This window comes from Galeopterus variegatus, unplaced genomic scaffold (assembly GCF_000696425.1).
Source record: "Galeopterus variegatus unplaced genomic scaffold, G_variegatus-3.0.2 Scaffold913, whole genome shotgun sequence".
Classification (NCBI taxonomy): Eukaryota; Metazoa; Chordata; class Mammalia; order Dermoptera; family Cynocephalidae; genus Galeopterus; species Galeopterus variegatus.
In genome coordinates, this window is record NW_007727024.1 from 353,735 (window position 1) to 376,515 (window position 22,781).

The window sequence follows — 22,781 nt, forward strand, 5'->3', positions numbered from 1 at the left end:
CGGCCGCCCCGAAGCCCCGCCCCCCCATCTCCTCCTGCATCATCACTTCCGGTAACCCCGCTGGCCGCCGGCTCCAGGAGGGAGAACGGGAGCTGGGCGGGGAGGGAAGGGGCGGGTGATTGCGTCACGACGCACGCAGAGACGGACGAAGCCGTCGCCAAGTAAGGGCAAAGACCTACCACCGGGGAGGTGGAGTCGGGAGGAGCGGGGTTGGACCACCTTTTTGACTGGAATGGCGGGGGGGCTATCAAAAGGGGTAAAGGGAAAACAGGGAGAGGACGAGGCAGGCTATATCGTTGGGTGCCGCCGAGAGTGGGGTAGCGTCTGAAGTGCAGGGAGACTCGAGACTGCCCCTGACCTGGGACTAGTACTCCCACAGAGGCCCGCCTGGTGGTTTGGTCCGCTTGGCCTACCGGGCCCGCCCGAGTTCCGTCGGCCGCAGCTCTGCGGGCTCCTGGCGCCGCCTCCTCCCGGCCCGCCGAGGGCCGCGGCGCTTCTGTGGGTGGGGGAAGGCAGGACTGACGCAGAGTGAGTGTAAGGGATGGAGACGCCGACTCCAGGCGCCGAGACTGGGGGAAGGCGTCGGCTCCCCGGGGGCGGGGGGGCCCGTTGCTAGGAGACGCGCTTGTGTGACCCTAGCCGCATGAGGACGGCTCGGTGTTGTCGCCACTGGCTTCAGTAACCCGCTTCAGGGAAGTGTCCCGCGAGCCAGGAAGGGGAGGCCTGGTTTGGAGACGCTGAGGTGCGGTTTGGGGTCCATCTGAGACTTTTCTGAATCTTTCGGAGCCCCGAATGCAAATGGGAGGTGGGAGCAGCAGTTCCGGGGCGAGGGGCGTCTGGCTGGGTAATGTCCACGTAAAGGAGGCCCCGAACAGGAACGGAGATTTTCTCGGACAGTGAGAACCAGCTTCGTAATTCCTTCGATCGGCAAACTTGAGGATAAGACGGAGGCCTTGCTCCTTAATTTGTCTTTATAGTGCAGGAGAGAGTTAACCAGTAAATCAATAAAGAATATATCCGCAAGTGAGAGATGCCCCAAAGTCAGGGTGAAGTGGTAGAAGATGGGGGGAGGGCCACTCTAAATCGGGTGAGGATGTTCAAAGGTGGCCACGATTTTGCGGGAATCCGAGAAGGGAGGGAAGATAGGAGATGAGCTTTCTAGGTGGAGCCAGTTGGAAACGTTTAAAGGTAGGGAACAGGAAAAGGCCATGTGGCTGGAGCACAAAGAACAAGGGGTAGAGTGGTCTTCGGTGAAGTTAGTGGCAGGGGCCTGATTCAGCAAAGCCTTTTAGCCCAATGCAAGGGTTTGGTTATTGCGTTACCGGAGGATTTTAAGGAGTGACTTGACCTGATTTACATTTTTAAGAAATCTCTCAGGCTGTTGGATAGAGAATGGTGGAAGTAGACAGACCTGTTAAGAGGCTGTTGCAGTAGAACAAGGGAGAGGTGACAATAGTGTTGAAAAGAAAATGGAGAGAATTAGATTCAGAATATATTTTGGAGGTAGAGCTTGCAGGACTTGCTGCCGAATTGGATGTGAAGTGTGTGAGAGAGGGAGGAAACAAGGATGACTCCTTAAGGGAAAAGTTTGGAAGGGAATATCATTAGATTTCTTTTGAACATACTAAATTTGATAAGTCTATTAATCCAAGTGAAGATGTCAAGAAGTTGAATATAAGTCATAATCGGATATAAGTCATAGAGATGATAAATATGGGGACTTATTCCTAGAGGGTGTAGATAAAAGAGGAAGGTCTGTAAACGTCTTAGGGCTTTTAATATTTAGAGATTACCCAGAGAAGGAAAAGACAGCAAAGGAAATTCTTGACACAGACAAGACCTCAAAGACAGAAGGAGGAGGCCCCTCAATATCCGTGAATAATGGAACCCACCCTCAAAATCAGTGATACTCATCCACCCAGTTACTAGTGTCTACTCATCCTCACTCAAACCTCTTCCCTCCCTTCCTCTCCCAGCTGTCCATGCTTTTGGACTTTTGCACAAGTAATTCGTGTTCGTTATAGAAAACCTGACTTTTTCTGATAAATGTTCATTTACATATCTGTCTCCCCCATGAACTACTTCTTCTTTGTGCCTTCCTGGCTCCTAGTATTGAGCCTTGTCTGTGCAGCCCAACATGTGGTTATAGCTGGGCAGGAACACTGTGTTCATAAGGTATCAGCCATGGAATTCAGCAGTTTCTGACAAAGGGGCTTTTGTCCCTGCTGCTGCTGCCAACACCATCACAGTTATGGTCAATCTCATAATATAGTGGAAAGGATATCAGAAAGAAGAATCAGGCCTGGGTTTCAATCTTGGATATCCTACTGACCAGCAGAGTGGCCTTGAATAAGGCCCTTCTCTTTGAGCTGAAAGGGTTGGCATAGATTAGAAGTTGCAAACTGGCAAGACAGATATTGCTGTAAACATATTGTTTGGTCCACAGAGTGATTTAGATTTTTAATTTACTTGCCAACATTTATAAATTGGATGCCAAAATCCAGATTTTTGGCTTCATTTGAAAAATCAGACAATCTGACAACACCAGCCTGAATTTCCTAGAAGTTCATACACAGCAACAGTCAGCAGCTTATGTTCCAAGTTTGTCAAAGGCCTCCTCTCCCTTCCACTACCTGGCTGACCCCTGTGGACATTTGATTTGCAATTCTTGGTCTAGAGCAGTGCTGTCCATATGTAGCCACTAGGTATAGATGACTATTTAAATAAAAGAAAAATTCAGTTTGTCAGACACACTAACCATATTTCAAGTGCCCAGTAGCTACATGTGGCCAGTGTCTACCCTATTAGGGCAGACAGAATATTTCCATCACAGAGTACTATTGGTCAGCACTGGGCTAGAGGAACTTGCAGGTATTCTGGGTACCTAATCATTCTCCACATATAAAAATGGACAGACAATCATAGCTGCTACTCTCAAGGAACTTTGTCTGGTAAGGACCTCCGGTGCCTCTACAGATGAGAAAATTTGCTCATTTAATAGTTGTTTGATAGATGGAGGGTACTTGGAAACAATTTTTTTTTTTTCCTTTTTGTCTTTTTTCGTGACCGGCAACGGATCACAACCCTCAGTGTCGCGCCCGCACCGGGCCAGGACCGGCCACGGGATCGCAACCCTCGGTGTTGCTCCCGCCCCTCGCTCAGCCAGTGAGCGGCCGGTCTGTATGTGGGATCCGAACCCTCGGCGGGAGCGCCACCACGCTTCCCAATCGGCGCACTATAGCAGTGCGCCACCGGGCCGGCCCCAGTACTTGGAAACAATTTTGAAGGCATGGACCCCTGTGCAGAGTGTGGTTATTTATCAGATATAGTCACATGTGGCCTTAACAGGGATACCTTCTGAGAAATGAGTCATTAGGCAATTTCATCATTCTTCAAACATCATAGGTAGTATAGCCTACTGCACAACTAGGCTACATAGTATATCCTGTTGCTCTGGCCTCCACTGTATATGGATTCCATTATTTACGTGGTCCGTGATGGACAGAAATGTCTTTATGTGCCTAGTTGCATCTAGGGTCAGATGCTAGAAAGCTCTAGCTTTTTCTGGTACTGTAACCAAACCCTTTTGTCGGTTTCCTAATCCAGTTCCTTAGAAGATTATCACAAAGCAAGGTTTATATTAGTGTTTTGTGTTCTCTGACTTCCCTAGTTGCTGTGAAGGGTTGAAGATCCTGGCTGGGGTGCTATGAATGATGACTGGTTGATCTTCAGCATTGGCTTTCTATTTTCAGCCCCTCCCACACATCTCTAACACCATCTCCTACTTCTGGTAACTAACTGGTTTTCACCACCTTTAACTGACCCTTATCTTGCCTTTGTTTCTTAAAATATGCTGATAAGGAAACAGATACTTTCATTTCTTTCAAATTGAGGACCCCCTACTTGATTTCCATTTAGAATTTCTGTCGCTGAAGGGGAAAATAGCTTTGTGTCTATTGGTTGATATATCCTGGTTCCAATAGCCTGATTGGAATTCCCCTGTACAAGTATAATCCTGCTTATGCTCCAGTGCTAGTATACTTGTGTATTTAGAATGGGTGTGCTTGCCTCCTATAATCTTGTTTGGGATAGTTATTTTAAAAGTTTTTCAGACATCAATATTTTGTTTTTGCCCTGTGTTCTGAAAATTTCCCATGTTACAGGGCCTAACCTAATTTCTTTTTCCTTAGGTAAAATAAAAACACAATCTACCCTCTTCTCCCTGCCCCCCATCATTGACACACCATATTGTCACTTCTGTGTAAAAAGATGCTGTTTCAGAGAATAGTTGTGGTATGATTAAGTATACCACAGAAGCATATCCTGAGATTCGCAAAACAGTGTGTGGTATTACACTTCCCTTTTTGGATTCTAGTAACCGAAAACTGAATCCAGAACAGGAAACAAGTCTGTGGTGTGTGTGTGTTGAATGGTGGAGGGGAGGGAACACAGAGGACCAGAGATGTGTAGGGCTCAGTTTGACTTGTAGGTTACTTGACTGAGGTAAGGATGATATTGTGTAGGATATGGATATACAACCAAAAAGTAGGGTGTATAACTGATCTAGGAGAAAAGTGCACTGAACAAGGAGTAGAGATAAAGGAAGAAAAATAGGAAGGGAAGCCTGGCCTTCTCTTTGGTATTTCCAGTAAGAAGTATATGCTGTGGTCTGAAGATAAGCGGTGCCTCCAACAGGGTTATTTACTCATACTGAGGAACAATGGCCCTGTACTGTACAGGGATTATTAATGATCAGAAGGAAACAGCTTTAGGAAAATCCATTACTACCACAAAGCAATAAATTGCCAACTGGCCACACATTTCTTTTTCCTCCCCTGCAGACAAAGCTTAGCATAGATAAAAGAGGACTCATTGTTCCTCCTCATTTCCTCCTATTCAGGTAATATTTGCCTTTGTTCACTCCCAGTGCTAAGTGATTTACATGGATTATCTCATGAATAATCCTTACAGCTCTTTGAAGAAGGTTCTGTTGTTACCCCATTTTACATTTTGAGAAACTGAGGCTTAGGAAGATTAATAATTTGCCCAGTGGGTGGAGTCAGGATTCAAACCCATGTTTGTCCGCAGCCTGTATATTTATTTTTGTATTATAAATGTAGAAAGACTAAATGCCTAAAACCAAGACAGGCATTCTTTACTCTGCGATCCAGGGCAAGAAAACCTGGTTAGTTTGGCATTATCAAGAGCATTTCAATTCCCTAGGGGTTTTCCAAATGACAAAAGCTTGAAATTGCAAATTTTTTTTTTTTGGATTGTTTTTAACCTGTAATCATTGGATGCAGTGGACCTTATTCACCAAAAGGGTTGTTTTTTCAAGAAAAAGGTGTCAGAATTCCATTTTTCTGTATGTTTGGTTCTGAACTTCATAGAAACATTGTAAAGCATTTCAGCTCAGTGGACAAACCCTAGCTGATCTTAAAAGAACTCGAGAGGGCCAGCGCATGGCTCACTCGGGAGAGTGTGGTGCTGATAACACCAAGGCCGTGGGTTCGGATCCCATATAGGGATGGCCAGTTAGCTCACTGGGTGAGCATGGTGCTGACAACACCAAGTCAAGGGTTAAGATCCCCTTACTGGTCATCTTTTAAAAAGAAAAAAACTCAAGAGAGGGTTACATCATAGTTGTTTATCTTACGCTGCCCAGGACGGAACTGATAAGGCCTACCCCCCAAATAACACTGAGTCTTCAGTCCTTTGTCCTGACATCCACAGCTCTTAAACATCATCATAAAGGTTAATTAGTATTTTAAAGTGCTCTGGGATCTTCAGTCAGGAAACTTGGTCCAAATACCACCATGAGTATCTCAGGATGCGAATAGACATTACTAGTGATCATTCTGTGTGTGCCAGACTTAGGATTATAATTAATGTGACAGTCCCAAACCTATTCTCTGCACCCCCTCTCCCCCCAGTGAAAGAAGAAAGGTAAGTCAAACAAGGTTACAATACAGTAGGATGAATGCTATGATAGGGGCCAGGAGTACACATAGGAGGGACACTGACCCAGTCTCAGTGTGGAAAAGGCGCCCCTTGAGAAGTGATGGAAGCCAGAGGGTGAGAAGCAACAGATAGGCAGAGGAGAGATATTTCAGTTGTGTGAGTTAGGGGTTCCAGATCTAAGGAGATACAGCAGCGGCGCCCCTTGAGAAGTGATGGAAGCCAGAGGGTGAGAAGCAACAGAGGAGAGATATTTCAGTTGTGTGAGTTAGGGGTTCCAGATCTAAGGAGATACAGCAGCGGGACATGGGAGGGCCACCACTGGTGTACAGTGAGCACCTAAGACTGATTTCCTTTGGGTGGATTTCACCACAGCCAAAAATCATAAAGTACTTGGGAGAGAAATTTGACTATACCACAGTCATTAGTTCTGATGAGGAAAACAGATTCCACCTAGGGCAGGTCTTTCTTGAAAGAATGGAAAGGGGTCTTTCCCTTCACCTCCTGGGGCTTGAAGGTCAGAGTTAATTCCCCTTGCCTTTTTCTGTCCTTTTGTTTGTACTGCAGTACTTTTGCTTCACAACATTTGGAATTTTGACATTCCTGAGACCGGAGTCATACTACTGTAAATTTCATCTGCAGAAAGGGAGTTTTCATCTCTGCCCTTAAACTCTGTTCATGCTGTGCTGCTCTTTGTAAAGGTGGGGGGAAATTGTTCCAGAGGTGGGGAAAAAGGGTGAAGTGGATGAGGCCTCTAGTACTAGCACATCTTTCCACAGGTCTCCTGTGAAACTAGATCTAGACATTACTAAGTGCCTAGGTGTGCCATGTGGAGTAGGTTCTTAGAGCTGGGTCTCATACCCTTTTCATACTTAACACTCTTAACGGTGAGTAGAAGGGTTAGTTGGGTGTTTGGTGTTTTATTAGGGGGGGGGGCGTTTGTCAGTATCCATTATTGACTCCAAAATAAAAATGGAAAAGCTTGTGGACAAGGAAACAATTATCTAATTTGATTCTTGATCCTGACTCTCCTGTCAATTAGATGGCTTTAAGTAAGACTCTTGTTTTGCCATCTGTAAGAGTGGTGGAATCATAAGTAGTCATGGTATAGTTTGATATCTAGCACATTTTAAAAGATGTAAAATAGACCATGTTACTCCAATTTGCTTAAAGTCTGTCATTGGCTTCCTTTTGCTGTTAGACTACAAACTCCTTTCCAAGGCCCACTCTCCCAACCTGTGCTGGATTCTGTTGGCCGGTGCTTCCTCCCCCAAAGGCTCTTGCTGCACTGAGATTCATCTTTGAAGTCGATTCACACCTCAGAGCCTTTGCTCCTGTTCCCTCTTCTTGCACCACCCTGCTCTTAACTCTTCCCGTTAAAAGGCTCCTTCACACCATTCAGGACTCAGCTCAAATGTCACTGACTCCCTAAAGTAAAATAACTCCCATCTCTGCTCATTTGTATTATATTACTGTTTTATTCCTTCAGAGCACATATCACTCTCTGAAATGCTTTGTTTTCCTTGTATATATCATCTGCCTCTGCCACTGGAATATAAGCTTTAGGAAGTCAGGAGCCATGGCTGCATGTTTATCACTGTATCCCCACAACCGCATGTGTCTGGCACATAGTGGGTACTCAGTAAACATTGAGTTAATGAATGCATGGGTCCTTGGGAGGGAAGAATAAGGCCTATAGGGTAGCAGTACTACAATGAGCCCCTGCCCTGGTATCTCTTTTATGATGTCAGCTCCCTTTGGAGTCAGAGGGGACGGGATTGCCACAGGGAATAGAAGGACAGAGCAGTCTAGCCAAGTGCACAGTCTGCTTTAAAGGTGTGTAGCATACTTATTGAGGAAGGGCAGTTGTAGGATAGGGGCAGGGGCAGATGGTATATGGGAAATCTTGTCAAAAGACTTGTAATTCATATCAAAGTAACAAAAGAAAATTTGCTTCTTTTGCTTTTTCTATAGGAAGGGAACAGAATTGTTTAGTTCTCTTTGTCACAACTGGCTACGCTCTTTTAAGAATCCACAACATAGAGATTGAACAGCCTATTTAGTGATTAAAAGCATAAGCTCTGACTCCAGATAGTCTGGCTTGAATCCTGGCCTTGCCCATTATTGGCATTGTGACCTTGGACAAGTTACCCAATCTCTTTTTGCATCAGGCTCCTCCTTTGTAAAATGGGGATAATAGTAGTATATACCTTATGGAATTGTGATGATTGTGAGAATTAATATATGTAAAGCACCAGTGGAGTGTCTGACACACAGTAAGTGCAAAGCAAATTAGGTCTTAATATTATTATTATTACTATAATAAACAAGACATAGTCCCTGGCCTCCAGGAATTCCGAGACTCTGGGAAGAAGACATGTAATGCAGTAACTGTGAAAAAGCAATAGCTGGCCATGATAGAAGCAGGGGAAAGGATGCTCCAGGAAGCCTTGACAGTAAATAGGTGTCTACTTGGTGGGGTGGGATGGCTAGCAGAAAAGAGGCATTCTAAGTGAAAGGCTCAGCTAGGACAATCAGAGGCATGACACAACAGGGTGCCTTAGAGCAGTAGCTGCCAAACCTCTGTCAGAATCCACATCACAATTTTTGCTATTACTTACCTATATTTTAAACCAGTTTTAGAATTTTCATAATATATTTATTTAAAGGAAGCTCCATATCACAACAAAATCTAATTCACTCTAAACCATGTATTTGATGGGCTATTCTAATAGACATTAAAGTAATCACAACTAATAAAACATTTGTATTGTACGTCTGAAATCACCTCCCCAACCGATCTTTGGGACAACTTGTATAAGGGGAAACTTCTCCCAAGTATGAACAGAGGTCAACACAGTAGGAGCAACATCTCAGCTTTTTCTAAATGGCACAGGCCTGCAATAGTAGGTGCTGGGAAATGAATTTCACCCCAGCACAAGTAAAAACCTGTGTTTATATACATGGGGTGTGATTTTTTAAAAAAGAGACCAGCTTCCAGTCACATTTCCTTCCAGGCACACCCCATATTTTCTCTTTCTTCATTCTGGGATTTGGGAGTTAGGAGGATGAAAAGGAGTAAAGAGTTTCAAGAAATGTTAATTCCAGAATAAACGCTATAAAACTTTATGAAAATTCCATAAGAATAGACTTTGTGGCCAGTTGAGACTGCAGTTCAGTTGTGGTCCTCAAACATTGAATATTTCTGATGTTGCCATGGGAAAATCCCAGCAGACCGCATGGTATCAGATCAACGCCCCCCATACTAGTGAAGAAGGGAAAGGCTGCCTTAGTCTACTGTTAATTGTAAGAGATAATAGATAGCTTTAGAAGAATAAATGTATGGTTCAAGCCATTAAATCCATAAGGAAGAAAGCTCTGGGAAAAGGCAATTTTTCTAAATGAGTTGCTTTCTAGGAGCAAAGATGAAAATATAAACCAAACAGCAATATAAGACAAAGAGCTTTTAAAGTTTTTTTTGTATATATGGCTGATTCTGTTTCTAGAATCACAAACTCTAGCACAAGATCATTTTTCATTTATTCAGCAAACATTTATTGAATACTGATTATACACTTGTCTAGGTGCTGAGAGTTATGCAGCAAGTAAGGTAAATGTGGTTACTGTCCCCATAAAGGTTAGAGTGTATGGGGGAAGACAGGCATTAACAAACCATTGCTCGAGTGATGAGTGCTACAAAGAAGAAATATCAGGAAACGGGAAGATTGATCAGAATCACCTGACCCAATGTGTGTGGTTGAGGGAAGGAGGAGGATATCCTGAGCAACTCTGTTTTCACTGGGAACCGAAGGATTAGTAGGGGTTGGTCAGGTAAAAGGGAGGGGATCGGGAGAACATTCTAGAAAGAGGGAACAGTGCAGGTATGTGCCCTTAAGGGGCACAAAGAACTGAAAGAAATGTAGTAAGAAAAGAACAAAAGAAGCATTTTTCTTTCCTATTTTTTTTTTCATTTTTTTGTTTTGTTTTGTTGGCTGGCCGATACAGGGATCTGAACCCTTGATCTATGGTGTTATCAACACCATGCTCTAACCAACTGAGCTAACCGGCCAGCCCCAAAGAGAAGCATTTTTCTTTTCTTGCTTTTTCTCTCAAGAGTTGGAAGGAGGTGATAGCTAGTAAATTGCACATGTTAAAGTTATACTTCAGCTAGACTTGTTAATAGTATACAATGGTGAATACAGCTTTAGACCCTTCTCTGGGGCAATCTTCTAGGTCACCTGAAGTTGGAGAGGGAAACATCACTTAAATCCCTTTCAGGTTTAGTTTTCAAAACACTTAAACATTAATTAAAGTGTTTTGAAAATAGTCCTTTTAAGTACCAATTGTTTGTACTGCTTGTTATCTTGAGTAACCTAATTGCAGGGCTTGCATATCAGATTATGGTTTATGATCAGTTAGAGTTCGAAGCAGTGGTTCTTAGAAGGAAGCTAATTAAAATCAGAGTTTGGAGAAGGTTGCTGCTGTCTGAATATGCCTGACCGTCTTCGGTTTTCTCAAGTGTCTCACTGTCAAGGAAGTTTGGTCTGTTAATGACAGGGAAGTGAGGCAATTATTAATAGTTGTTAGTTCCAGACTCCCTGCCCCTCAAAGGAACTGACTCACATATTTTCATATGAAACCATGGGCTTTTAGGGAGAGCCAGAAACTCAGAAACCTGTTTTCTTACCAGGAAAAATGTCATCATCTCATCTGGGTTTTTATTACTATTAGCCACAAAGCATGATGTTCTCTCTTGTTTTTTATGGATTCGTTTTAAGCATTTTTTCTGTGAAGCATTATGGACTTCTGAATTGGTGTTGAATAAAACTTTGGTCCTTTAACCTTTGACCTAGGTGAAGTAGTGCTTTCAAGCTTTTCATCAAATGGTTCATTCCTCGTTTCTCAAGAAATGTCACCAAAGTTAGGGTAAGCAGGAGGGGCAATCATTTTTGAAAGAGAAATTCTCTGTAAGGTGGATTCCTTGCAGGTACTTAGAATTCCTAGATAAACACCCCTCCTTCCAGCTCCCATCTGCATTCTTTAGTGGTTCTATTCCTTAAGTTCAGGACCACCCAAAGTATATCATCTCCAGGTCTCATGCCTTTCCCTTGGGTTTGGAAATGGATCATGTTCCCAAAGGGCAGTGAGCAGCCAGCCTACTTCCCGATCCTAGCGAGCCTGTTTGAGGAAAACCCAGGACTCATAATGAGGTGTCCAAGTGCCTGGCCCTTCTCCTTACTCACCAAATCTGTCCTCGTCTTCCCTGCCTGTCTTATTTAAGGCAGTACAATATTCATTATTTCTAAATCTTACTAATCACAATCCTCCAGTAGTGGGACTTTTTTTTTTTTTTTCTATTTTCCTGAACTACTTTTACTTTATTTTATTTATTGTATTGTATTATATTTTAGTTTACTGGCTGGTATAGGGATTGAGCCCCAGACCTTGGTGTTACCAGCACTATGCTGTAGCCAACTGAGCTAATCAGCTAGCTCCTGAATTTCTTTTGGATATAGAAAGGTAAATAGTAAAGAAATAGGCTGAAATTTCTACATTTTTTTTTAAAGGAATTTTTTTTTTTTTTGCTTATACTGTTAATGCCCATCAACAGAATAGACAAGCATATTGGGATATCTTTATTCAGTGGACTGAAGTGCAGCAGTGAGAATGTATGATCTAGAGGTATGTGTGACAGCGTGAATGAATCTTAGAAATATGATGGGCAAAAAAAGCGAGTTGCAGAATTTTAATATATATTAAGTTTCTAAACTTGCAAAGTAATACTATATAAAGTGTAGAGATATGCATGACAATGATAAATTCAGGATAGTGGATCCTTCTAGGAGAGAGAAAGAAGAATGTGATTTGGAAGGGGTACAATGGGGGTTTCAACTATATACATAATTTATTCTATAAGGTCTGTTGTGAATATTTAGCTATTATTCTCTATATATTTTTTGTATCTGAAATACTTCATAATAAATATAACTTAAAGAGGTCAGGAATTTTATTTTTAAAAATACAGTTAGCTGTAGGGAATATACTAAGGTCAGTTGTCATTTAGCCAAGTCCTCTGAAATTAAAACTGATATTTCACAGTAAAAACCCAGAGGGGCCACAGAGCTTCAGTCATCAGAAAGATTTTTAATTGTACTTATCGTATAGTTCTTATTGGACAAGACAGTAGACCAACAATTTTGAGAAATATTTTCAAAAAGTTTATGGTGAACCAAAAAAAGAGGTTGCAACCTGATAGCGGCATCTGGGTGGTACTGAGCCTAGAGACTCATCTTGTTTGGCCTGCAGGGTACTCACATTTTCAAAAATAATGACAGCGTCTTTTTGAGATTTCATATGTTAAAAATCTGTACTGCCACCTATTCTTAAGCTATCAGGAAATCTGGTATCCCGAAGCCCTCATTTCTATATGGCAGCAGCTGGCTATAGCTGAGTAGCAGGTGTTCCTGTTCAAGGGGGCAGGTCCTGTCCAGTTGGCCACTGTCCCCATCCAGCCAGGTTCCCTCATTTATGTTACCTGCCAGGCCCTAGAGGCACTTGAGTTTGCAACCTGTGCATTATATTCCAGTTCTTACTTAAGTAGATATTTTCAGTTCTCAAAGATGTACCTTCTCTTGGGCACTCAGGTTAGTGAGATCATTTTACCAGAATACACACTAAAAGCATCATTTGTAAGGTATTCTGGTAAGATAGATTTAAAGAATAGTAAATGTGAATTTTGGTTTGCCACATTTGTAACAGTGGTCTCCATGGCAAACAACATGGCTGAGTAACCCTCAACTGTGCAGCGATGCACAAAGCTAGCTGAGAGCAAGCTGGTGTTCCTACTATGCTGTTCCAGCAATGCTCCCCAGCAGAGCTGTTGAGAAAGAGCAGTTATTTCTAAATTAATTAAAAATTTTGATTTAAAAAAAAAAATGTATGTCTGCCATCTGCCTAGCTGCCTACGGTCAAGTTGAATTTTTATGCAAATTGCCTCTCTTCTGTTTTGGTGAGTTTGAGATGACAACAGCAACACGACAAGAAGTTCTTGGCCTCTACCGCAGCATTTTCAGACTTGCGAGGAAATGGCAGGCGGCATCAGGGCAGACCGAAGACACCATCACAGAAAAACAGTACATACTAAATGAAGCTAGAACGCTGTTTCAGAAAAACAAAAATGTAAGTAGGCCCCCTTTGCAAGGAGGAGAATAGTTTCTTGTGGTGCTTGTTCATTTCTTTTACATCCTAAAATCAGAGGACTGAGCAGCACAAGTCACAGTGGCAGAGTGTGGGGGAGGAAGGGGCCAGGGCACAGCTTGGCTAGCTTGCCCAACTGTGGAAAGTCTAGCCCAGCCTGTGTGTCTCTCTTCACTTGTTCCAGGTCTGAGTCCAGCCAATAAGTGGCTCAGTGTCCTCAGAAGACTCCATGAGCCAGGTGACATGAGTCAGGCCAATGAGACTTCTCAGAGGAGGAGCTGTCCCTCACATGCTGGGCCCACTGCTGGCCACTCCCATAGGAGGTGCACAGTGAAATGTTTTCTTCAGTTCAAAACCTATTCAAAGCCTCCAAATATAAAGCCATTCAGTGGGAAGAGAATAGGATCAAGACACAGGGTTCCCTTCATAACTTAGCTTTGAACTCCACTCTCTTTGGCTAACAGAGTAAGGTTGCTCTTTGGGCTACAGAATTGGGTAAAAGAGTGCTTCCATTAGCTAGTTTAACAGAACTGCACACCCAGACACCATGAAGCCAGATTTGGCCCATCTTGACAAACCATAAAGCATTAGCTGTTAGCTGCTTAGAGGACCTCCTGGCACTAAGCATGGACAGAGGCTTTCAGCCCATGACTTTTCTTTGGTCTCTTCTCATTGATCTTCTGGATTTAGTGCTGTCGCTGTTCCCCTCATGAAACTTCCCAACAATATACCCTTACTACTTTTCCCTCTCTGACCTCCGACTCTGTCTCTTTTTGGCTCTGTCTTCTCCAATATCCTCCTGCCATCCATAGGGGACCTTTGAAGCTTAGCCCTCTGCACTGAGGCCCATGCGACATGCAACCAACTTATGGTTTCAGCTCTCATATCTGAATATCCAGCCTTGGCCTCTGACAAGCCACTTGGAAGACCTCTCCACAGCATAATTGTCCAAAGCAGAACTCATTTGTCTACAAGAGCATTCCCCTTCCCAGCTTTCCCATTTCTGTCCTAGCTTCTATCACCATTCTGCATCTCTTTGTTCTCATTCCTCATTCAACAAGTATTCGAGTGCCCACCATGTGCCAAACACTGGACTAGATGTCGTAGATAAAAAAGTGAACAGAACCAAGAGGGGATCCCTCAAAGATGTTCAGAGTTAGGTGGAAAGAAGTGTAAAATCACAATTGAGAGAGGTGCTACCAAAAAGTCCTCCTAATTTACGGTACCTGCCCCTTCTTGGGATCTCTGCAACCTTCCTGCTTTTTAAGACCAACTTGCTCGTGAAGTATCTTTCTACCTTCCTACCCTCCTCCAGCTTCTCCAAACTTTTTCTGCTCTTAGCGTAGACCGTAGTTGCCACACTAGAGTGTATGTGCCCCATGAGGTCCTTAAACAGCCCTCTGGGGAATGGACATAAAATACCACAACTGCAGTTTCTACTTTTTATCTCATTCTTTAAAGTGTCTGTTTTATATACATTTATAATGAATTTATTAGCACATGTATATAGTTTATAAGTTAATGCATTTATAGATCAATATCAAGATATATGGGAGCTGTGGGCTCAGAGATTTTTTATTGAGAGAAGTAGGTAATCCAAAAGTGTGTAGACCCCTAAGTAGTTGTTCATATTCTCTTCTTTGTTTCATTTATGTTGGCATGGTCTTCCCAACTGGATTGTCAGTTCCTTAAGCACAAAGACCATGTCTTACACTTTTCTATTATATCCCATGGGACCTGCCTTGTAGTTGTCACTAAATTAATGAACATTTACAAATACTTTGATTCAATTGGGCTTCTCCAGGAAGTCTTTCTCAGTTTCTCTGCTCCTCTCAGCCCCATGATGGCCATCTATTCTGAATTACTATAGCTGTCTGTAGCAGTCACTGCCCTCATTGATTATATACCACTGTGCCTTTTCTGTAGCTTCATTTATCAGAGTTGTTCTGCCCAGGTAGTAGCTTTAATAGGTGAAGACAGGGACCATGGCCCCACAGTGTCCAGCCTGGAGCTGTGGATATCATAGTACGTGCCCAATAAACCTTTGCAAGCATACCCTCATGAGGACTACTCAAGACTCTGAATTTTTGGTTGTTGCAATAATCCTTCCTTTGCCTTTGCTTGGATTGGCCTGAGGGGTGAACTAGAGGGAAGTATATATGCCACTGATGGTACATGAGAGTCGTTGGGGGTGGGGAGAAGGAAGTACACAGGTTTTTAATTTTAAGATATGTAGTTATTTTAGCATGTATTAGAAAACAGAATATCAGACCATAATTTCACTAATACTATTGCTTAGGAGAGAGCCTGTTTAAAGAAAAATTGTAATATTAGTATAGGTCATGTGTGGATATGGCACAATCATGTAGGTAGCCCATGAATGACTGAATTTGGAGCACTCTAGCCGAAGCTTGTTTAGATGGACAGCTGGAGCCCGAGAAGCTCTAGGCCCCTTAACCATATCTTTGTCAGAGGCTTTTCCTTTCTGCCCAGTCTTTCAGGCAGATGTAAGCAGTTTCTTTTAACTTCAATTACTCTAAACAGCTTAATAATCCAAAGGTATCTCATGAATTACTCTGAACCCCAGTGGGCAAATAGGAACATGGAAATCTACTCCCAATGTGGAGAGCAGAGCAGTAGCTTCTGAGAAGCACACAGGTCAGAAATTTGAGCCTCTGCCCCAAGGGACTCAGCTGAGGTTCTCTGCATTGCTGTTCTTGGAACTCTTCCCCTCTGCTGCAAGAGGTACCAAAGGACAGTAACATCCTTGGAATTTCCAACCCACATGGGCCCAGACTTTGCTGTGCATGTCATCTGGGGCTGATGCAATCCTAGTTCTGCTTTGAGGCCTACTTGCAAACTTGTAGCAGATCTGCAGTGTTGATTCATTTTCCATCCTCACAAGGAAAGAATTTCTTCCCTTCTACTTGGCTTTCTGTTTTTCAGAATGAGCTTTTCATTCCTTTATTTGAAAATGGACTACCACAATTTGATTATTTTGGAATTTCAAAAGCCTTTTGTTCCCTTACTAGTGAGCATAGCAGTTTTCAGTTTAGAATAAGAAGTAAAAGAAAATAAATAAAATAGTTAGATCATTCCCCAATATCTTAGTTGGGGGGTTTCTGGACAGTGCTTGCTGAAGAAATTGGGTTACGTTAAAGTTTAGTGAATATGGGGAGAGTGGGAAGAAGCACTCTCATTTAGTGTTGGTGGGAATATAATTTGTAAATTGTTGGTGGGAATATAAATTGGTGTAAACTCTAGAGGGTAACTTGGGAATATCTGTGATAATTAAAAATGCATGAATATATACCCTTTTTCCTAGCAGATCTCTCTCTAGGAATTCATCTTTTAGATTTATATGCATGTGGGACCAAAAAAAATTTCAGAGTGATCCATAGCAGATTTATAATGGTGAAAGATTGGAAATAACCTCAATGTCCATCAGTAGCAGATTGGTTAAATTATAATAAAGCCTTATGTTGGAATTTTGGATAGCTGTTTAAAAGAATATAGAGGGAACATGTGAATATAGAAGGAGCTTTGAGTTATCTTAGTGAAAAAGCAAGGTTCAGAACAAAGCGAGCTATTGCTTGTGTAAGAAAAAAAACTCTCTATATACATGTGTGCTTATATGTGCATAGAATGTCCTTGGAAGGACACATACAAAACTGTTAGTTGTTGTCTCTGAGAAGGAGAACCAGGAAACAAGGGTAAGAGGGAGACTTAGGTTTTACATTATATACTTTTGTATTGTTTGAATTATTTTTACTATGTGTATATGTTGCCTATTTCAACAAGTAAAAGTTAATCCACAGTAAATTTTAATATTAAATTACCTTTGATTTTTAAAATATCAATATTTAATTTACTGACTAATAAACTGAAAAAGTTTAAGAAAATGTACAGTACTTATACTTTACGTACCATTAGAAAGATGCTAACAGTCTTACTTCTTTTCCCCTTTTAATAGCTCACAGACCCAGACCTGATTAAACAGTGTATAGATGAATGCACAGCCAGGATTGAAATTGGACTGCATTACAGGATTCCTTATCCAAGGCCAGTAAGTGTGGCTCCAGTTAACAGGTGATGGGTACTTACCTCGTCAACCTGATTATTTCCAAGAATGTGTACGAGGAGGGCTAGTGTTTGCTGAGAAGCCTAGGCTACACTGTAGGAGGTGTGTTGGAATAAACTATCCTTGAATGCTGCCAGCCTATCACAACAAACTAAAATGTCAGTGAGTGCCCAATTTCTCCTACCTGTACAGCTTTTCCACTTATGGAAGGGAAAGCCAGCTCACATTTAATAGCTTTCTCTTTTGACTTTCACCTTTTTTTTTTTTTTTTTTTTTTTGTCTTTTTCCGTGTCCGGCAACGGATCGCAACCCTCGGCGTTGCTCCCGCGCCTCGCTCAGCCAGTGAGCGGGAACCGGTCTGTATGTGGGATCTGAACCCTCGGGCGGGAGCGCCGCCGCGCTTCCCAAGCGGCGCACTATCCAGTGCGCCACCGGGCCGGCCCGACTTTCACCTTTTTTTTTTTTTTTGTCTTTTTCCGTGTCCGGCAACGGATCGCAACCCTCGGCGTTGCTCCCGCGCCTCGCTCAGCCAGTGAGCGGGAACCGGTCTGTATGTGGGATCTGAACCCTCGGGCGGGAGCGCCGCCGCGCTTCCCAAGCGGCGCACTATCCAGTGCGCCACCGGGCCGGCCCGACTTTCACCTTTTTTATGGAAATGTTTTTATTTTCCTTATTATAAAAGACAGGTTTGTTGTTACTAAAAGAATAAAAGAAAAAAAAATAAAAATAAAAATAAAAAATAAAAGAATAAAGTCCAGGGCCGGCCCGGTGGCGCACTGGGTAGTGCGCCGCTTGGGAAGCGCGGCGGCGCTCCCGCCCGAGGGTTCGGATCCCACATACAGACCGGTTCCCGCTCACTGGCTGAGCGAGGCGCGGGAGCAACACCGAGGGTTGCGATCCCGTTGCCGGTCCCCGGTCCAGTACGGGGGCAACATGCTCTCCCAAGTGAGCCATGGGGCTGGGCCTGGGGACAAAAGACAAAATAAATAAATAAATAAATAAATAAAAATAAAGTCCAAACATTAAAGGAATGCATAAAGTAGAAAGTGAAATTGTCAAAAAATTTTCACCCTGTGGAAGTGACCATTGTAAATGTTTAGTTGGACCATACGAAATTGCTATTATTCAAGTCTTTGACCTACAAAAACAGAAACTTTATATTGTATTGGCTCAACCTAATAGTTTGGTAACATATCCTTTTTGTCGTTTTTTTGTACTCAACATACAGACATTTTCTTTACATATATGGGATTCTGGGCATACTGGTTTTGTTTTTTTTAAATTTTTTTGTAAAGATGACTGGTAAGGGGATCTTAACCCTTGACTTGGTGTTGTCAGCAGCATGCTCTCCCAAGTGAGCCATGGGGCTGGGCCTGGGCATACTGTTTTATTGCCTACTTATTTTACTTCAACTCTTCTGGACATCTTTGTGTATAGCTCTACCTCAGTCTTTTTTTTTTTCTTCTTCTTCTTCTTTTTGGTGGCTGTCTGGTAAGGGGATCTGAGCCCTTAACCTTGGGGTTATCAGCACTACGCTCTTCCAAATGAGCCACTGGCCTTCCCTACCTCAGTCTTTTTAAATGGTTGCATTTATGCTCTTGTAAGAACGTACCATTGTATGAGTCAGGTTCTTCAGAGAAACAGAACCACTGTGATGGAGATATTTATCTAGATATATATGAACAGAGATTTATAATATGAGGTGCTGGCTCAAACAGTTTTGGAGCCTGAGAAGTTCCATGACCTTCTGTCTGCAAGCTGGAGACCCAGGAGAAAGCCAGTGGTGTAATTTAGTCTGAGTCCGAAGGCCTGAGGACCAAGTGGGCCAGTGGTGGAAATCCCAGTCCAAGGACTGGAGATGAGATGTTCCAGCTTAAACAGGCAAGCAGGAAGCAAAAGGGGCAAATTCTTCCTTCCTCTGCCTTTTTATTCTGTTCAGGCCCTCAACAGATTGGATGATGCCCACCTACTTGGGAAGGTGATCTTCTTTACCAAGTTTACTGATTCAAATGCTAATCTCATCCAGACACACCCAGAAATAATATTTAATCTGGGCACATAAAATTAACTATCACAGCCATAATTTAACCAGCTCTCTGTGAGTAGGCATTTAGGATGGTCTCACTTTTCCACTATGCACTGAACATCTCTGTTAACTCACACTTTTTTCCTCCCCCTTCTTTGGAGTCCCATCTTGCAGTATGATCTGTGGTCATTTTTTCCCTCCATCAGGCAATATGGCAAAGAAGAGCACAAGCTCTGGAATCAGATAGATCTGGGCTCAAATCCTTGTTCTCCCACTCAATGTATAATCTTAAGTTACTTCTCTGAGCCTCCGTTTTCTCATCTGTAAATATTGAAGTAATAATTCCTTATGAAATTATTGTAAGGATTAATGTGTACAAAGATTATAAAGATTAATGAGTCAATGTTAGCACTTAGCAGACAGCATGGTTTAGTAAATCCTCAATGAATATAAGCTGCTGCAATGATTATGAATATGATTCTTAATATCATTATTCTTCTTATTCAGATTCATCTGCCTCCAATGGGCCTCACCCCACTACGAGGCCGGGGACTTCGAAGCCAGGAGAAACTGAGAAAACTTTCCAAACCAGTATATCTCAAGTCTCATGATGAAATTTCCTAATTCAGAAGAAATTTAATTTCTGAGAATGATGAGCCAACTACATCTTGAATGTAAACCAAATAACAAAACTCTTCTCTTTGATTAGGGGTAAATATTCAAATATCTTCTTAAGACTGCCAAAATTGGTCCTCACCCCATGATGTGTGCTTACACATCACTAGAGTTTGTCAAGGTCTTGCTGCCTGAGTAGATGACATTAACTCTACAGGTCATGAACCTTACATCCTCACTGAAGTCACCTTTGGAGACAAGCCTAAGGCGTATGGGAGGAAGGCTGAAGGGTGACAAAGCTTTTCATGGGAATGGCATTTGCCACACATGCCAGCTAATGCCAAGAAATTAGCCAGTTGCTAGAAGTTCTTGTGGCTACTATAAAGCTATATAACACCCTCAGAACACATTTATGACTTTTTTTTTCAAGTTATTGCTTAATAGTGGGTGTTTTTTGTGTGTGCTTTTCTGGTTGTCTTTTGACCCTTCCTCTTTCCAGATAAACTCCCCTTAAAAAGCACATCACTGGACTGATCATGGTTTTTCATGGAAATTTTATGTGTGACCCATTCCTGTCTTAAGGTTAAATGCATGTTTACCTTATCTCAAAGCCTACAATCACTTAGGATCTGAAAAGCTCACTTGAAACTCATACTGAATTCATTATGAGTATCTTACCTTAACATAATAGAAAACTACCAGGTCCAAGCTGGCTTTCAAATTACATCTAAACAGAAATGAGACAAATAGAGATGAAAACACAAAGGATTTATACCTCTGCCTGTGTGCAGAATGGTGAGAACCTTGTGGCAAGTATTTGTATATCAGTGTCATTCCCTCTTACTTCTAAAGAGGATGTGCATCACCAATAAAGATAAATATCAATTTTGACCTCTCTGTATTCTTTTCCAAAATGGGTTTGTCACCCTCAGAAGCAGCAGTTGGAACTTGCTTCTGTGAGCAGTAGCATCCTTTTACATGCTCAGGGTAGGTACTGCAGGGTTGGCAATGACGTGGAGAGCAAATATGATACCCTGTCAGTGAAGTAACAGCATATGTGTATTTAACACAAATGTGGCTATAGGCCTGTGGTAGAGAGAGACAGAAGTTTAAATGGGCTAGTAGATGTATTGGCCATTCAGTGAGCACGTAGCCTAGCTTGAATTGGGTGATATGAATCTGCTGTTCTTTAGGCCACTGTCCTTGTAGCCCATCTCACTGTGGAAGCATCTCCCTGCCCAGACGGGTTCTAATGTTTAAAGTTAAGTATTTTCTGTGCAACAAAGGGCCTGTGAACTCAAGCCAACTACTTTATCTGGTGGTCAGTCAATGAAACAGTGATCTGTTCCTGCATTGGAGGAAAAATTGGCTGTGCTGGACCAAGTGAGGGATGGCTTGCCCATCTCTATCATGTTCACTTTCTAAGTAACCTAAGGTGTACAATGATGATGTACAATTTTTGCCTTGCTCTACTGAGTGTAGAAACCACCCTTTCCAACAGCCTCCTCCAAGATGGAAGTCCATCTAATTGCTAGCCAGTCTTTGGACATCTTCCACATGCCAGGAATCTTACCAAAATGTGAATTTTATATGCTTAGCCTCCTTTGCAAAGATGCTCATACTATTACACAAAAACATAATTGTCAGTTTACTATCAGACCTTCCATGTAACCTATGCCTTGTGTTTAATAGCATTTTTCCCCATTTTCTCTTCAGGATGATAAAATCCCCGTCTTTAGTCTTAAAGGCATAACTTAACCTTCCCTACATCCTCTTTCAATGTAATTTTCTTCCTGACAAAGACTGAATGTAACTGCTTACCCAACAGCTAGATTTTTAAAGAGCAAGGACTTTGTCTGATGTCATCTCCTGAGCTATTTATAGGCAGGGACTGCAGCTTCTCACCGAGTTGATCTCTGGCCATCTCTGCCCCAGGACTCCAGCCTCTAACTCCACAATTTCTGAAGAGCATATTGCTCTTTCGCAGGAAAAGACATTACCACATTGGCCCCAATAGAAAAGGACAACAAATTTAGGGCAATCTTACTTTACAAAGTGGAGGAAATTTTTTAAATTACAGAAATTTAAATTCATCATATGAAAACATTCTGTTCCTTGACCCTTGAGGAATGAGGCAGTCAGTCCCTGCCTCCTCAGCTTTTTGTTGCTGAAGCTAGAGTTAGATAACTGTAATTAAAATTCAATTGTTCTCTTAGCAGCCCCCTCACTGCCAGCTCTTTAACAGCTTACAATGTGACTTACCTACCAGTCCAAGATTCAGGGATTTGGGATCCTGACCATCTTTCCATCTCATATGACAGACTTATTTGGAACAATAAAGCAGTTCCAGCTATCTGTTCTTATTCTTCAGCTATCTGTACCTTATTTTTCCTCCATTGGAAAAAGTTGTTTTTCTTTCTTGAAAAAATAGCTGCTTAGCTACTTACTTTGAGTTGAGGGAGACTGGCTGCTCCTCACTCTCTTTATGGCCCCTGGCAAAATTTGGAGAGCTTCCCCTCGCACTTAATCTCTAGGATCACTTAGATGATTTACTCACCTCTGAATTCAGAGTTCTCAATCAGAATTTCATCGGCCCTATTATTGGCGCCATGAGGAAACTGAACCTGAAGTTTCTGGAATCTGTTTATTTGATTCTCAGAAGCTTTCCGCATTCCAGAAAAATCAAAGACCCCGAGTCAGGACATTTCTCCTAGTGAAGAAACAGAAGCCAAGCCAGACACATTAAGACTCTCCAACAGCCTTATGTCTTTGCTCAACTGCAGTGTGACCAGTGGATACCCTGAAAGAAACCACTTAGAGCCAAAGGACTGTATGAGAGACTTAGTGAAGAAGTAATACATCGAGAATATCTTCCTCAGGAGTCTTTTCCAGCTGGCCCTGGGG

The 22,781-nt window shown here is 42.3% G+C and overlaps 2 protein-coding genes across 6 annotated transcripts in view; one reads left to right on the forward strand and one right to left on the reverse strand.

Moving 5' to 3' along the window:
* Positions 1-453: 453 nt before the first annotated feature.
* On the forward strand, positions 454-20,768 carry LYRM1 (LYR motif containing 1). 5 transcript variants are annotated; one of them, XM_008573400.1, is made up of 5 exons: positions 624-742; positions 3,671-3,790; positions 12,917-13,137; positions 17,129-17,221; positions 19,770-20,768. In XM_008573400.1, the coding sequence occupies exons 3-5, from the start codon at positions 12,979-12,981 to the stop codon at positions 19,884-19,886; spliced, it is 369 nt and encodes a 122-aa protein (XP_008571622.1). In that variant the 5' UTR covers positions 624-742; positions 3,671-3,790; positions 12,917-12,978; the 3' UTR covers positions 19,887-20,768. The 5 variants fall into 5 exon arrangements, with proteins under 5 accessions (XP_008571624.1, XP_008571622.1, XP_008571621.1 ...); XM_008573399.1 differs by having other exon boundaries at positions 12,973-13,137; XM_008573402.1 differs by lacking the exons at positions 624-742; positions 3,671-3,790 and adding an exon at positions 454-528 and having other exon boundaries at positions 12,973-13,137.
* Positions 20,034-22,781, reverse strand: part of DNAH3 (dynein, axonemal, heavy chain 3) — a 118,015-nt gene continuing 115,267 nt past the window's right edge. Inside the window, exon 45 of the mRNA XM_008573407.1 lies at positions 20,034-20,125. Within this exon, the coding sequence (XP_008571629.1) occupies positions 20,034-20,125 (92 nt within the window). The remainder of the gene's footprint in view (positions 20,126-22,781) is intronic.